Raw genomic sequence first — 17078 nt, 5'->3', positions numbered from 1 at the left:
TAACGTTACAGAGGCACTGAGGTAGGGCTGCCCCCCCCCACCAAAGATTTTCATTGGTCGACCAATAGCCGTCAGTCATGGCGATTAGTCGACTAATCAGACTAATCATCGGAAAAAGTCGCTTTTTGACAACAACAAAAAAAAACTAGAAAGAGCATTTTGTAATGGAAAATGCGTGTGAATGCTGAAAGCCATTGCTGAAATTGACAAAACATGCAGACAGGGCCGTTGTATAGGGGAGAAAGGTGATGATAACTCTAGGGGCCCAGCGCCCAGTGGGGCCCATAAAAACCCCAGTAGTCTAATCTTTGTATGACTGATTTATTCTGCGTAAGACCCTGACTAATACTCATAGTACACTGTAAAAACTCTACATCTTTCCAAGAATATTTGTCTTATTTCTTGTCCAAATGTCTCATTTCTAGTCAAAACTAATCTCTTTCCACTTAAAATAAGACTCATTACCTAAAAATTAACTTGTTTTTAGATCATTTTCACTTAAATTCACAATAAGTAGAAAAATCTGCCAGTGAAAGTAAGTTTTTTGTGCTTGTAATAAGGAAGAAAAACTTGCTCCACTATCAGATTTTTCTACTTATTCCAAGTGAAAATCTGCTTGAAAGAAGTAAAAAGTGTCTAAAAACAAGCTGCTTTTAATGTGATGTGTCTTATTTTAAGTAGAATGAGATTTGTTTGGACTAGAAATGACATTTTGACTAGAAATAAGACAAATATTCTTGCTAAGATACTTGAGTTTTTGCAGTGTAATGCTGCATTAGCATCAAAACAAAGAAGGCTAAATAAAAAACCATAATACATACGTAGTCTAAGAAAAAAAAAGGAAAAGTTAGGGGGAGGGGCCCACTTTAGTATTCTTTAAGGGGGCCCAGATCTCCTAGCAACGGCCCTGCATGCAGAATGACATGCAAGAAACATGTCTAAGGCAGGAATCAAACCCATTGCTTCTAAATAGTAGTAAAAAAAAGCAAGAAGTAGAAATAGAGAACTTCTGTGCAAGGTGTGACTGATTTTTGTGAATTTAAACAAAGTATAATGTCATTTACAGCAAGTTACAATCTGGAGCTCCATCTGCTCGGCTCTGAAAGAAATGAACGGTGGTGAATGGGAGCACTGAGCTCCCGGGCTGCATTTAAGAAATAAAAAACGGTTGTGTGACCTGTCGAAACGAGCGCGGCTGCACAGGTGGAAGCAGAAGCCGGCCCGGACGCGTCCCGCTCGGCCCTTCCTCTGCTCCAGATTGGTCTTAGACGCCCACACGGTGGCGTAGTTCGTCATGTTGTTGTGGGACGTGAACAGCTTCACCTTCTGCCTGCAATAACAACAACAACAAGAACAACAACAATAAGAATAAGAATAAGAAGAATAACACATTTAATTTATTTTTATTTCATTTATAAAGCGCCTTTCAAGAACTCAGAGACCAGTACAGGAAGTAGAGCAACACAAGAAACACAGAAAAGCATCAAACATCAAAAACATTAGAGAGAGAGGGAGAGAGAGAGGAGGGAGAGACAGAGATTAGAGGGAGAGAAAGAATGCGAGAGAAAGAGGGAGAGAGAAATAAAAAGGGAGAAAAAAGGAGAGATAAATAAAAAGGGAGAGAAAAGGAGAGAGAAATGAAGAGGGAGAGAAAAGGGGAGAGAGAGAGGGAGAGAGAAATAAAGAGGGATAGAAAAGGAGAGCGAAATAAAGAGGGAGAGAAAAGGGGAGAGAAAGAGGGAGAGAGAAATAAAGAGGGATAGAAAAGGAGAGAGAAAGAGGGAGAGATAAATAAAGAGGGAGAGAAAAGGAGAGAGATAAATAAAGAGGGAGAGAAAAGGAGAGAGAAATAAAGAGGGAGAGATAAATAAAGAGGGAGAGAAAAGGAGAGAGAAATAAAGAGGAAGAGAGAAATAAAAAGGGAGAGAAGGAAGGTGAGAGAAAGAGGGAGAGAAAATGAGAGAGAAAGAGGGAGAGATAAATAAAGAGGGAGAGAAAAGGAGAGAGAAATAAAGAGGGAGAGATAAATAAAGAGGGAGAGAAAAGGAGAGAGAAATAAAGAGGAAGAGAGAAATAAAAAGGGAGAGAAGGAAGGTGAGAGAAAGAGGGAGAGAAAAGGAGAGAAAAAGAGGGAGAGAAAAAAGGAGAGAGAAAGAGGGAGAGAGAAATAAAGAGGGAGAGAAAAGGAGAGAGAAAGAGGGTGAGAGAAATAAAGAGGGAGAGAAAAGGAGAGAGAAAGAGGGAGGGGGAAATAAAGAGGGATAGAAAAGGAGAGAGAAAGAGGGAGAGAGAAATAAAGAGGAAGAGAGAAATAAAAAGGGAGAGAAGGAAGGTGAGAGAAAGAGGGAGAGAAAAGGAGAGAGAAAGAGGGAGAGATAAATAAAAAGGGAGAGAAAAGGAGAGAGAAAGAGGGAGAGAGAAATAAAGAGGGATAGAAAAGGAGAGAGAAAGAAAAGCATTAACATGTTAACGAGCGCCAGGTGGATTGTTTATGAAGTTAACGAGCTCTGGCCTGAGAATCAGAGGTTACCACGGCAACTTGAGGTGGTTGCCAATGACGATAGGGGCCCCCCAGGCTGAGACAGACAGAAACGTGGAGAAAAAGAGCGATTTTCTGCCTCTGCACCGGTCTCACATTTAGGCTTAGGGTGAGAAAACGGTAACTCCTATCAGAACAAAACACAGACCATCATCACTGTAAGGACTTCCTGAACGATTTGGTGTGATTTTGGTGTTTCTACAGTAAATATTTTGGAGACGCTGGCAGTTTTAAAACATCGGTCCGTTCTGCTTCTGTCAGAAAATCTTCGTATTGGAGTGAATGAGGAGCAGAGACAGACGTGGCCGCACTCAGAGGCTGATAATTCAAATTCTGTAAGTCTCTCTGATATGTTGAGCACATTGTGAGAAACAGAACAAGTTTGTCTACAAATTTGGAAAAAATTATGTGTGTAGAGTGTAAATTGTGTCCAGGAGGAGTGTGGAAAGAGAAAAAAAGAGAGTTTTTCTGGCATCTCTCCCACTCTAACCGATGATGTCACCCACTCTGACACGAACATTCCGTGCAATACACACCCATTATAATCTCATAATTTCTCCAAAAATGATCATGGTCATTGATCAGGGATTGATCAAAAACTATATGACCTATCAAAACGTGGAGTAATACGACAATACACAAGACTTGTGTCTACTGTTTAAAGTTTAAATGGAGTCTCTAGGTGAAAGTATGCCTGAGGCCTGAGCAGCAGCAGACAGCAGTATAGTGTGAAAAGGCGTGAGACTGACTTGCAGGAGTCGATGACGTAGACGACGTCGTTGATGGTGATGCTCGTCTCCGCGATGTTGGTGGACAGGATCACCTGAAACACGATGACATGGATGAATGAATGAATGAATGAATGAATGAATGAATGAATGAATGAATGAATTAATGCTTTATTTCAAACATGTGAATAACATATTACACTTGAAGCACGAGTCGATAAAAACCTTGTATGTTTGAAAAGGAATAGGAAGCTTATTAATTCCTATCCCTTCTCATCATCATCGTCATAGCAGCTGACAGATGTGATGTTGTCATGGTGATGACGTCACCTCACCTTCCTGATGTTGTCGGGAACGGGTTCGAACACCCTCCTCTGCTCCTCGCGGGGGATCTGGGAGTGGAGCGGCAGGATGCGGTACCGGCTACTTCCTGGAAACACACGACGCAGGACACATGACACGTTAGGGTTGGACGATTATGGCAAAAATCATAATCACGATTATTTTGGTCGTATTATTTGGTTTGGGGGGGGGGGGGGGGGGGGGGGGGGGGGGGGGCTATGCAGGACTTATAGCTTGACCATGCTACATTATTACCTTAAATAAACAGTGCCAATGTGTGTTTAAGGTTTTTAAGTTTATCATTTTAAATATTTATCCAAAATGTATTTAAAACTTTTTTTTTAAGTTTTATGATCCAGCAGCAGAAACTATACAGGGTGTTTAGCTTAACTTTTCTACATTTTTACCTTGAATAAACAGATTTGGAGTAATTGTCATGGTTTAACTTATTAAGAGGGAGAATGGAGGCTCAACCTGGGAAGATCAGAGCCTCCGCCCCGCTGCGCTGTCCCAGCTCTCGTCACAAATGCACCCCATAACTTTTTTTTTTGACGCGCCCCATAAGTGATCTCTTGTTTATAACAGATTAAACTACACAAATACACGTCGTAACATCGTATAACGTTATCCGCCGCTCTACTCACGCATTGTTTAAGGGATTGTTGCTACCATATATGGTCAATTGGAGAATGTAAACGACCCTAACCATGGTAGTTAGATGACCGGCGTCTGCACGTTTGATAATTACAGGTTTTTTTGTACTTACACACATTCTAAGTTTCATTCCTACGACAGAATTTAGAACCTATGGTAACATTTTACTTGAATAAATTCATAACCATGACATAACAGCTGTCATAACCATCAGTGAATACTTATGACAGCTGTGGTTAAGTGTCATTCGGTAAGTTATGTCACTTTTGATGCAAAGTTGACATTGTTTGAGATGTTTTTGTTCTGACAACTTGACATAAAGACAATTTAAACGGTCATAGCAGACCTGATGGACAAACTTTAAACATTATGTCAAGTTGTCAGAACAAAAACATCTCAAACAATGTCAACTTTGCATCAAAAGTGACATAACTTACCGAATGACACTTAAAGGATCATAGGGCAGGATTTGTGAGAAAATACCGGAAAATACCCATGCGTTTTACGTTTTTTAAATAATAATGGGTGAGGAAGCGTTCAAAACCAAAAAGAACGAGCCCACCCGCGTATCTCTCCATTGCTCTGAACGGGGTCTGTGCTGCAAAATGCGCTGCAATTCAGGGGGTGAATTTCGCGCGCTGGCCGGCGGACCTGACGTCAGCGCGTCCACGACTGCCTTCGAATGGATCAATGGAATCTACATGAAGAGGGCAACCGCGGCAGAGCCACTGATAACAGAGTGGTGACACTCCCTGTTATATCAATCGCTCTGAACCACGGTGGATCCAAATTACTGTTACTGCCAGCAAACGACCCAGCACAACTGAAAGCCCTGTTAACCCCCCCCCCCCCCCGCAACACTCTCTCTCCCCCTCCCTTCACACACGCACACAGCAGCAGGCAGGTCACTAACTTACACACCCTCTCCCTCATGTCTTATTATTAACCGTTAGCCGCAGCTAGCGGTTAAAAGCCGACGTTATAACTTTAACAACGTTATCAGGCAGGTGGACAAACGTCCTCTTTTGCCCGGACACGTCCACTTTTCACGTCCTGGCCGGCGTGTCCGCGACGCGTCCGTTTTTTTATTTTTATGAAATCATGTCCGGTTGATTGGTTTGCATGGGACCGCGGACCCTGACAGATGAGGTCCGACACCCGGACCCGGCGCGTTAATTCTCGGTACCGGCCTGTAGGAGCCCATACAGATCCATGCAGAGGAGCTCAGAGGAACAGACAAGCAGCCCCCTGCTGCAGCACAGTGAAGGTGTGTGTGTGTGTGTGCGCGTGTGTGTGTCTGTCTGTCTGTCTGTCTGTGCGAGAACCTACAGTAAAATACCCCCCTCCCTCCCCAGATAGGAAAGACTGTAAAGAGTAAAGTGAAAAGTCTGTGCGCGCTCCCGTGCCGGTGGCTTCGCTGGTTGCTGTAGTTACGCGCAGCGGCCGTCGCGTCACTGGCCGTTCTCATTAATCCTGCCCTATGATCCTTTAACCACAGCTGTCAGAAGTATTCACTGATGGTTATGACAGCTGTTATGTCAATCTGATGAATACCTATTCAAGTAAAGTGTTACCGAACCTATTCTACGCACGGTTGATAAATGATGCCCCAGGTGTCTCTTTTACCCCCCCCCCCCCGTACCGAAGTGCGGGTTGGTCTCCAGGTGCCTCTGCATGGAGAAGATGAGGTTCCACCCGGGGAGGAAGATGAGCACGGCGCCGGCCACCTGCAGCGTCTCGATGTAGCGCAGCAGCTGCTCCACCAGCTCGAACGACGTCTCCTTCTCGCTGATCTGAGACATGGAGCGCTTCGTCCCCTCCGTGTAGTCCGGCCCGCACAGCACGTTGCAGTTCGTCTGCACGCACACACACACATACACACACATATGTATGAGAACCGGTCAGAACCAGTCGGCTGAACGCTAAAGGAGGAAGAAGCGGCGGCGCCTTACGTCCTCGTCTCCTCCGTCCTCGTCCTTGTCCTTCTTCTTGCGGTCCATGGGCGGAGGGACGAAGTTGGTCATCTGGATGCAGTCCTCCAGGAAGTACTCTGCACACACACACACACACACACAGCAGGAAGTGATGTCACTGGCCTTTTTATATATATATATATAGAATTTTGTTGCTGTTTTTTTAAACACTTTTCATATCTGTTTCTCTTTTTTGTGTGTATATACACACATACACATACATACAAACATTAAACATACAACTAGAAACAGCATTTCCTAACGGAACATGCGTGTGAATGCTGAAAGCCATTGCTGAACCATGCTGAATTAGCATAAATTGACAAAGACATGTGGAATGGCATACAAGAAACATGTCCAAGGAAGGAATTGAACCCACAACTCCATGAGTGGTAACCTAACACACTAACCATATGGCCACAGAGAACCTGAGTTACAATGAGCTTTATACTATCAGGAATCAAAGACTGTCCAATGACAGCTGAATAATTGGAATCAAAAGTCAAGCAATGATGTGAAATGACTGAGGCAGGAATCGAACCCATGACCTCATGATCATTAATCCTTTACTCTGCCACTCGGCTACAGCAAGCACACACTTATCAAGACTGTTGTCATTGATTGTAATGAGATGATGTGCTGCAAACTGTGGTACGAGCAATCAATGAGTCTCATAACGAACACCTGTAACCAATTGAAAGTGGGGGAGGGGAGGTGAATTCTGCCTGTGACGTCCAATAGTGGGCAGCGCAGGACAAGAAATATATACATATATACATAGAAAGGGGTATTAATATTATATTATAGGTATATATTATAGGTATTATTAAATCATATAGTTGTTTGTAATAGTTTATAATATTCCATGGTCTTTATAGCTTTTCTGTCTTATTTGTATTTATCTGTCTATATTTTGTAGTAGCTGCATATAATATCTGATTTCTATTTTAAACTCATAAAAATGTGTTTTTTTGGTTGACCATTTACATTTATGGATGTAATATTTTCCTTGTAAAATAAAAAGATTCAACAAAAACAGTTCCTTTCCTTTAAGTTTTTTTTCATCATAAGTGAGAATTATATCTTTTTTTTTTTTTTTAAGTTTAATCTTGATGCCTGTCAAACATTTAAACATGTCTTCTAGTTCCATCCAAAACAAATAGGTGTAACGGCATTAAAAAAAATTATAAGATATTTTCCTCCTCCTGTTCACAGAAAGTACAGTTGACATCGATATCTTTAAATTCACCAAAACTTCACTTACGTTAGCATTAAGCTAGCAGGCTTTATGCTTAGTTGTGATACTGGCTAACATCTAAACATCTCTGACAATATGTTGCCTCAAACACGTTGTTGACTTAACTTAGAACAGATGTAGACATCCTTGTTAAGTTTATCCAGGTTTAGTTGGTGTTGTGGTCTACTGCATAACTTTATCCAGAGCAGACACTTCTCTCAGTTGAGATGTGGCTGGGAAAAGGTAAAAAAAATCCCCCCGTGACCTCTCAGGATACCTAGTGTCAGAGTTGCATGTACCCCATGAACACCGTTTGACCATTTTAAACTTAAAATGTCAAGAAAAAACATATAAAAACCAATGAAAACTGACTAACTGCAATGCATTTCAATGGACGTGGAAGCAGAGAATGTCCCAGTGTATGGGCTAGCTATGTGCACTGTGATTGGCTCGTCGCGTTTGGGGGCGTGGCTTAGCCATATAGGTCAATTGAATGAATGATTTTGAAAGAAACTTAAAAGGCAACAGGAGGAGGAGGAGGTCGCTGTGATGAGTGATGATGTCACACCTTGGACGGGGAAGGTGCGTCCGAACACCTCGATGATGGGGCAGTTGAAGAAGTATTCTCTGAACATGGTGGTGTCGATGGTGGCCGACATCAGGAGGACACGCACCTCGGGGTAGGTCTGGACCACGTCGCGCAGCACCACCATCAGGAAGTCCGTCTGCACGCACACACACACACAAAACACACGAAACACAGGGTTAGGGGTTTTTGATTCACAACGTCCAGATTCGATTGAATTTTCAATTGCATATCGATTAATTCACAGTAATTTCAGTTTTAAAACCAATTTTTCTTGGTTATTAAAGAGATTTTCACAGAACTAATGCTGCGAACTGTACAAAGATGGAACTCTCCTACCTGGTGCATCATTAAAAATATGAATGTTTACATTAAAAGTTGACCTAAAGTTGACCTAAAGTCCAAGGTGAAGCGACTGCTACATGAATAATTGGGGGGGGGGCTATGAGTGCGTGAGTGACATCTTTTAACAGCTGTGTAGTTGTGGAGAGGAGATGATAAACTAAAAAGGACACGTTTGCTTGTTCGTATGTTTCCATCCAAAGTGATTCAAATAACTGGGGGAAAAAAACTGACTCGGGAGCTGGAGGCGGCGGTGAGAGATTTAGCTGCCACTAACTTCTCTATGTCAGAATGTTACCAATTATTTTGAGATTTGAGACTAATTACAACCATAAAATACCACTTACCATGTGTTAACATTTTTAAGACGTTTGAAAAATTGATTTAAGACATTTTAATGCCAATTAAGGCCTTTAAGGTTTTTAGATGAATGAATTCAATGCCTTATAAGACTTTTTAAGGATCAGTAAGAACCCTGTAATTGTTTAAATGATGGACAGATGAATGGATAATGACAGTAGTCGTTAGTTGCAGCTCTAGATGTAACGGTCACATGACCAGTGGACTCACGTTGATGTCTCTCTCGTGGATCTCGTCCACGATGACGTGGCTGATGCCTCTGATCCCGGCCTCCAGCTTCCTGAGCAGAACTCCTGAAACACGACCAGCACAGTCCGGATCAGAACGGGAATTAACGGGAATATATGGCAATAAAAGGGAATAAATCAGAAATGTACCAAATTGAAGGTTGGCCCTCAACAGGGAACTTAAATGTAGTTGTGAAAAATATATTGTAGCAACTAAAACAACCAGATGTAATGCAAGTACACTTGAATATCTATAAGTGTTTTCACCACATTTCCCATGAGCCTCTGCGGCGCACTATAGTAATATTTTAGTCAACATTCATGTTTTTGTTGTTCAGTAAAAGAATTGATTGTTCATACAAGAATTAAAACTTGATAAAGTTCTACTCACAATTTATAAATCTGTTGAAATATCGTGTTTTTTTAATTGTATTATTTTGCATGGATGTCTGCTTATTAGGGGTGTCACGATAAATTAATGAAAATGAAATTATGATAATGTACAGATATAAATATATTTGTTTCAAAACCTTGGGGGCAATTTTGGCCCCTGGATCATGATTTTTGGGGGCATTCTTGGTAAAATTGTTACCTTTATAGTAAAGAAATTATTTAAATGTGACCATTAGTGCCTAATGTGATACATTATGGAAATTGCATCACTTATATGTAGCCCATCTTTTGAAATAAGATTTACTGTACAAAATTTGATGAATAAAACCAATGATCGTAGACTAGACTAGTCTGTAAATGGCATAGACCTCTGTGCTGTAAGAAAAAGGAAAAAAATCGAAAATCAAATCGAATCGAGGATTTGGAGAATCGTGACACGCCTACTGTTTATGGCAAAAAATAAAATTACATTTATGTTTGGATATGATACAGCTCGTTTAAATTACCCCCAATTTCCAGTTAATTCCCATAAATGCCCAATAATTCCTATAAATTCCCATGGAAAGTTAGTTTCCGATTTGGAATATTTCCAATATTCCCCAGCTTAACTTCCCATGGAAAGTTTCAGACGTACCCACGGTGCAGAAGAGGACGCTGGCGTGCGGCCGGGGCAGCACGGACTCGAAGCGGACGCTGTAGCCGCAGCTCTTCCCCAGGTCCTCGCCGCGCTCGTACGCCACGCGCTCCGCTACCGAGACGGCGCTGATCCGCCTGGGCTGCTCACACACACACACACACACACACAGAACACAACACACACAGACAGAACATCCAGATGTTAAAGGAGAACGTTACAAGATAACAAACACCATAAAGACACAGAAGAAGGTAACTATGGCAAGGCAAGGCATCTTTATTTATATAACGCATTTCATACCAAGGCAACTCAATGTGCTTTACATAAAGACAAAACATTAAAAAAAGAAGCATAAGACAGAATAAAAACAAACAAAAGACTAAAAACAGAGTTAAAAGCAAGAGTAAATAAAAGTAAAATGAAATAAAATAGATAAAGTTTTAAGTTCTCAGCTATAAGCATGTGAAAAGAGAAATGTTTTTAACCTGGATTTAAAAGTGCTCACAGTTGGGACTGATTTAAGTTCTGCTGGTAGTTTGTTCCAGTTGTTGCAGCATAACAGCTAAATGCTGCTTCACCATGTTCACCAAATTCAGTTTTGGAGATAAAATTCTGATATTTGCCAAACTTCATCAACCATGACTCCAAAATATTCTCAATTTTTTTCAGAAAGATTGAAAATGTATTTATCAAGAATTTGATGGTATATGTTTACAGTCATACGTTTTCATGCACTGTAGGCTAAATTTTTGATAAATTAAAAATCTGAGAAACAAGTTTTGTGGAGGACGGTCTGGAGATGCTCTGTAGCAAGTTTGGTGACAATTGAGCAAAAATTGTAGAAGTTTTACAGTTATTGAAAAAAACAGAGTGATGGACTTCATAGGGGAAAAAAAGGCAAATTTGACTCCTTTATTCCACACAAAAACATGCTAATATTGCTATGATATGTGTTAAAAATGCTTATGAGTGTATTATAACAGTTCAACACATTGGAAAATATACAATACACGATGAAAAATATACAAAACAGCTATAGGCCTACAGTAGATTTTTGAAGCTCACTAGCCAGTTGGCCACTGAGCAAAAAAGTTAAGTTTGAACCCTGCTTGTTAGTTTTTACAGCCTGCACCTTTAACCACCTCTAGTCGTGTGTGCGGTCAGGTGTGTGTGATGCGTGGCGTTACCTGGGTGACCACGATGTTGCAGTCGGAGGCGCGCCCCCCCTTGATGAAGCGGTCCAGGATGTACTGAGGGACCTGTGTGGTTTTGCCGCAGCCCGTCGCTCCTCTGATGATGACGACCGAGCTGCTCTCCAACGCCGCCATGATGTCGTCCTCAAACTTCTTGACGGGCAGCTGCTCGCGGTCCGACAACATCTGGACACACACGCATACATACAGATGTTCACATGATGTCACACTAGGGGTGGGCAAAAATATCGATATGGCAATATATCGCGATACTTTATATCCTTTTGATGCCTTTATTGATAGTGTAGTTGAGAGTATATATCTTTTTTGACGATTTTTAAATCGATTTTTCTTTTTCAAAAATTTTTTTTTAATGGATAATTTGAATTACATTGTTTTGACTCAGTTTGCCCCATAAATTATCACTACGTATCATCTGATGTACATACAATTCGGATTTTAAGATGCATAATGCCTTTTACATTTTTCACTGAACTATGTAGAATATCGTAGAATATCGCAATATATCGCAAAATTTGGATATCGCAATATTGTATCGTATCTAGGGCTGTCAAACGATTAATTTTTCTAATCGCGATTAATCGCATTGTTTCCATAGTTAACTCGCGATTAATCTCTATTAAAAATATTATATATGGCGCTTTGGACTTTCAACACTCCAAAGTGTTATAATCTCTAGACAAACAACTTTTAGACCAGACCTAGCAGGCCTAGTACCTAATCATAACACATGATACATGAAACTCACACAGAATTAAAACGAATTGCATCCAGTGGAAATTGCCCGTTACTTTGCTACGCCTCTGCCTGGCCACGTGCATTTGTTGACAACTGACGCCGTCAAAAAAATCAATACATGGCCATGTGCATTTGTTTACAACGAAGCCGTCAAAAAATGAATGGATGGAGCTGTGGATATATGTTAGACTGTGTATATTTGTGTAGCAACCAACTTGAAGGTGCCTTACCGCCACCTACTGGACTGGAGGTCCCACACTCCAGTCCTCCAGTCCAGCAGACAGAGGACAAAATGGGCTGCGATTAACCGCGATTAAAAAATTTAATCGCGTTAATTTTTTTAATTAATCTCATCGTGATTAACGCGTTAACTCTGACAGCCCTAATCGTATCGTGGCGCGTATTGTATCGTCAGGTCCTTAGCAATGCCCACCCCTATTGTTTTGACTCAGTTTGTCCCATAAATTATCACTATCATCTCGGATTTTAAGATGCATAATGCCTTTTACATTTTTCAGTGAACTATGTAGAATATCGCAATATATCGCAATATCGTATCGTATCGTGACTCAAGTATCGTGATGCGTATCGTATCGTGAGGTCCTTGGCAATACCCACCCCTAATGTTTGTCTCAGTTTGTCCCATAAATTATCACAATCATCTGATGTACATACAACTCGGATTTTAAGATGCGTAATGCCTTTTACATTTTTCAGTGAACTACGTAGAATATCGCAAAATTTGGATATCGAAATATCGTATCGTGATCGTATCGTATCGTCCTTGGCTACCCGTATGTCACACACACAGATGTTCACGTCATCTCCCCGCTCCCTCACTGACCTTCTGCAGGTTCTCGTCGTGCTGCAGCTGGTCCATCAGCTCGGCGTGCAGGTCGCCGCTGATCTGCTCCGGCGTGCACTGAAACACAGACACAGAGTGAGTACAGTCGTCTGTCTTTGACCAGTAACCAGTTCAGTTTCTTGTGCATAGCGATGATATTTGTCCTGTAGTCACACTTCAGTATTGTGCAGGCAGCTCTATTCTGTATATACATTGTAGTTTATTTAACATGTATAACACAGTGGCATTTGACCAAACTGCTGCTGGGCAATAGTCCAGATGTGATAATATTATCGATTGGATTGCTGTTTTCAAGATGTTTGGATTCATAAAAGTTGCATGTCTTCTTAGAATTGATATACTGTACCTCTGCCCATCTTTGCAATCATATTATTATTAATGTGTTTTTTCCAAGATAATTTGTTATCAACTATCACTCCCAGCAATTTGGTCTCATAGATATGATAGATATATATCATTTATTTTAACATTTAATACAGGATTTCTATCAATATTATAATTTGAGCCTATAATCCTGCAGTTAGTTTTAGATAGATAGTTAGTTCCTGAACATCTGGACCCTGCGTGTGTGTGTGTGTGTACTGACGTAGGCCAGCGGGCCCTCGTCGATGTTGCTGCTGGTCCAGGGGTTCCAGTTGACCTGCGGCGGCGACCAGGGCACCACGCCGGCGCCGCTCTGACGCTGCGACGGCTCGAACGACGCCATCTTGGCCTGGACCAGAGACACCGAGCCGCCGGGCTCTGCAGGCTGCACGGGACGGGACGGAGAACAGGAGAACAGGACACGGGTCAGAACCAGAACCAGCACACTAATGATGATGATGATGATGATGACAGGTGAATTCATCTTCTTAGGAAACTAAATTCAAGTTTCTCTGTCAGGCCTGTGATACTCTGTCGTTTTTATCAATCATTTATTGAGAGCCTCGTGTGTTTTCCGTTCATTTGTTGGTTTCACTGTCTCTCAGTCAAGGACAGAAACAGCCTGACTTGCATCGTCATGTCCTGCTCTAAGATTACCAGAGTAAAACTAAGAGATTTAAGTTCCTACTGCAACCAGCAGATTCTCAGAAAAGCAGAGAGCATTTCAGCCTCCCCGAGGAATGTCCTTGCGGGTGAATTTGCTCGTCAAACTCATCAAATACACAATCCAACAACTCCACAACGCTCTGGTGGACAAGTTGTGAGCTGCACATTCACCACGCTATGAGATAATAACACAACGTTACCACACAGAGTTGTTTTAGAGGGAAATTCATGCAAAACCGCTGATGCGCGTTGCCTTCAGGGACAGTTTTTCATCATCAGTCTCTGTATTTCCCTCTAAAACAACTCTGTGTGGTAACGTTGTGTTATTATCTCATAGCGTGGTGAATGTGCAGCTCACAACTTGTCCACCAGAGCGTTGTGGAGTTGTTGGATTGTGTATTTGATGAGTTTGATGAGGGAAACCAAGAAATCCCATAATGAGCCTCCGTAGCGTAGCTCTGAGCAGCTCACGGCTCTGCTCCGCCGTTCTAAAAACAGCTTGCACCGACAATTAAAGGTAACGAACCTACTGCTATGACTATAGGGATTATGGCAATGGGCCAATTTGATAAAATGTTGAACTATCCCTTTAAGTCTTCATAACTTTAATTACCACACAGACACAGTAGTGACAGTAGTAGTGACTCACCGGCGGCGGGATGGAGACTCCCAGCTCCTGGACCATGTTCTCCAGCTGCTGCTGAAGCTCCGGAGGAACGCTGACGTCGAACGCCTCCAGCTGCACACACACACACACACATTAACACACATTAACACACACACACGGTGTCAGCAGGTTGTGTGATGTCAGACAGACGGATGTGATGATGTCACCCAGGCGTACCGTCTCCCCCTCCTTCTTCTTGGCGAGGCCGCTGAAGGCCTCGACGACGCCCAGGTGATACAGCTGTCGCACCAGAGAGAGAGCGCAGGACTGAGCCGCCAGCTTCTTGTTGGAGCCGTGCTCACGCGCCGTGACCCCTGCACACACACACACACACACACACACACAGTGATCAAGCGGTGTGATTAAAGCGTTTCAAGTGATTGTTTTCATGTCTATTGTGTTTGGTGTGAACGCCTCGTTACAGTTCACTGTGTTGAGACTTTGGGTGAATTCCGATTCTATTTTTCATCCCTACCCCTACCCCTAGCCCTTACCCCCTTGCCCTTGAAACGGAGCTACAAGGAGTAGGGTTGAAAGTCAACTCCTACGAATCAGGACACCACTTCAACAATCACATACGTCATCAGTCGTCTCTGCTGGCTTTCATATAAGCAGACGTGACGAGCTTTTGCCACAAATCCTGTATTCAAAACCATGTTAACTTAATAAAATACAATAAAATTTAATGAAGACTGATCGGTTCATTGTAAAACATTTATTTATTGATGTAAAAGTGGTGGTTTCTGTACGTAGACTACAGATCCCCCAGGCAGCGCTGCTCCTGTGTCCAAAACACATGAAGCTTCACTTTTAATTCAAACAAATTAATGCGACAATTGTTACATTTCATCAATGAGACCAGCATTTATCTTTTCTACCGGGATGACGACGGAGGTTGGCCGGCTGACAAGCTCTCTGGGCGGGTGGAGCTTCACTTCTCCCAAAAACATCGGCGCAAACGTAATTTTGTCAAGTTTTAATATTTTTTCATGTGAGAAAGTAGCGGTTTAGATCCCCAATGTTGGGTCGGTTTATCCACATGAGGCTGTTTAGATGTTTGCTCCGATGTTTTTGGGAGAAGTGAAGCTCCACCTGTGGAGCAGATCAACAGCTCGTCACGGAGACACCACCCAGTCGGAGAGCTGGTCGGCCGGCCAACCTCCGTCGTCATCCCGGTAGAAAAGACTTACCTGAAAAAAAATACACAGTTCCATTGTTCGCTATAATATAATTTTTTCCAGCCCTTCAAAGTGCAGGAAAAACACAGTTTTTATTTGGACCTAACCAACTCACGTATCCCTCCGCCCAGGGTTAGCGCCCGCCGATCAGCAGTTGGTTAGGTCCAAATAAAAACTGTGTTTTTCCTGCACTTTGAAGGGCTGGAAAAAATTATATTATAGTGAACAATGGAACTGTGTATTTTTTTTTCAGGTAAAACCTCTTTTAGGCCGTGAAAATAGGCCGTTTCTTTGGGTCCGTTCACAACACTGTATGTTGTAAATCTCTGGGCAGGGCTATTATGGGCTGGCGTTGCTAACGGGAGGAGTGCAGAGAGTCTTCTACTGCAATTAAAGTACTTAGGGGCTATTTGGAGATCATACAACCCCACTTTAAAAAAATGCTACTATCCCTTTAATAGTGTGTGTGTAGTGTGTAGTGTGTTTGTGTAGTGTGTGTAGTGTGTAGTGTGTGTAGTGTGAGTCTTACTTCTGCCCAGCTGCCTCACAAACAGCGTCATCTCTGCGATGAAGCTCCTGCAGAGATAAAAACACGCGTCACACATGTCTCCACTTCCTGTCAGCCTTTCACAATAAGAGCCTCGAGGAGCGGCTGCAGTGCTGCACTCACCTCTGCTGCAGTCAGGAGGAAGCCTGTATGTTTTTCTGCCAGACTCAGATTAAACGGCCCGGTTCTGGCCCGGTTCTGACCCAGTTCTGGCCCGGTTCTGGCCCGGTTCGGGCGGTAGCGGCGGCGGTCTGCCCTGCCGTGAACAGCGACACCAGAAATCACAACCAGACTCGTCTCGGAGCGTCACCATGGGAACGGCTTTAGTTTCACCTAAAACCCCGTCCCCATGTCTTGGTCCAGTGTGGCTGTGAGTTCTGGTGTCACAGTTGTTCACCGTCGTCACCATGGCAACTAACCAACACTTGACATGAGGCGGGCTCAGAGTGTGTTTTCTGTTTCTGTTTCTGTTTCTGTGTGTTTGATCTCTCTGGTGGTTTTTGAGTTCACAGTAGAGTCCGGCAGAAAAACATACAGGAACGTCCTGAGGGCCGGACCATGACCACACACACACACACACACACACTGTATACACGCACGCACACACACACCAACATACACACACACACACATACATATACACGCACACAGACAGACACACACACACCAACATACACACACCAACATCACCATCTTGCATCCTGTACCTGTGAAGAAGCTAGCTAACTCACTGTTAGTGAAGAAGGAGGAGGAAAAGAAGAAGAAAGAAAGAAGCAGAAATAATAAGAAGGAAAGAAAGAAAGAAAGAAGAAGGAAAGAAAG

At 42.5% G+C, this 17078-nt stretch overlaps 1 protein-coding gene across 1 annotated transcript in view; it reads right to left on the bottom strand.

Annotated features, from left to right (window-relative positions):
- dhx9 (DEAH (Asp-Glu-Ala-His) box helicase 9) overlaps window positions 1-17078 on the bottom strand; it is a 40905-nt gene that overhangs the window by 9405 nt on the left and 14422 nt on the right. The window contains 14 exon segments of the mRNA XM_083991434.1: window positions 1178-1330; window positions 3289-3362; window positions 3603-3697; window positions 5906-6119; window positions 6216-6313; window positions 8042-8198; window positions 8972-9054; window positions 10016-10157; window positions 11206-11397; window positions 12815-12892; window positions 13422-13583; window positions 14514-14603; window positions 14709-14845; window positions 16239-16285. Coding sequence (XP_083847560.1) covers window positions 1178-1330; window positions 3289-3362; window positions 3603-3697; window positions 5906-6119; window positions 6216-6313; window positions 8042-8198; window positions 8972-9054; window positions 10016-10157; window positions 11206-11397; window positions 12815-12892; window positions 13422-13583; window positions 14514-14603; window positions 14709-14845; window positions 16239-16285 — 1722 coding nt within the window.

This window comes from Trachurus trachurus (genome assembly GCF_905171665.1).
Source record: "Trachurus trachurus genome assembly, chromosome: 17".
Taxonomy (NCBI): domain Eukaryota; kingdom Metazoa; phylum Chordata; class Actinopteri; order Carangiformes; family Carangidae; genus Trachurus; species Trachurus trachurus.
This window is presented reverse-complemented; position numbering and strand designations above follow the sequence as displayed.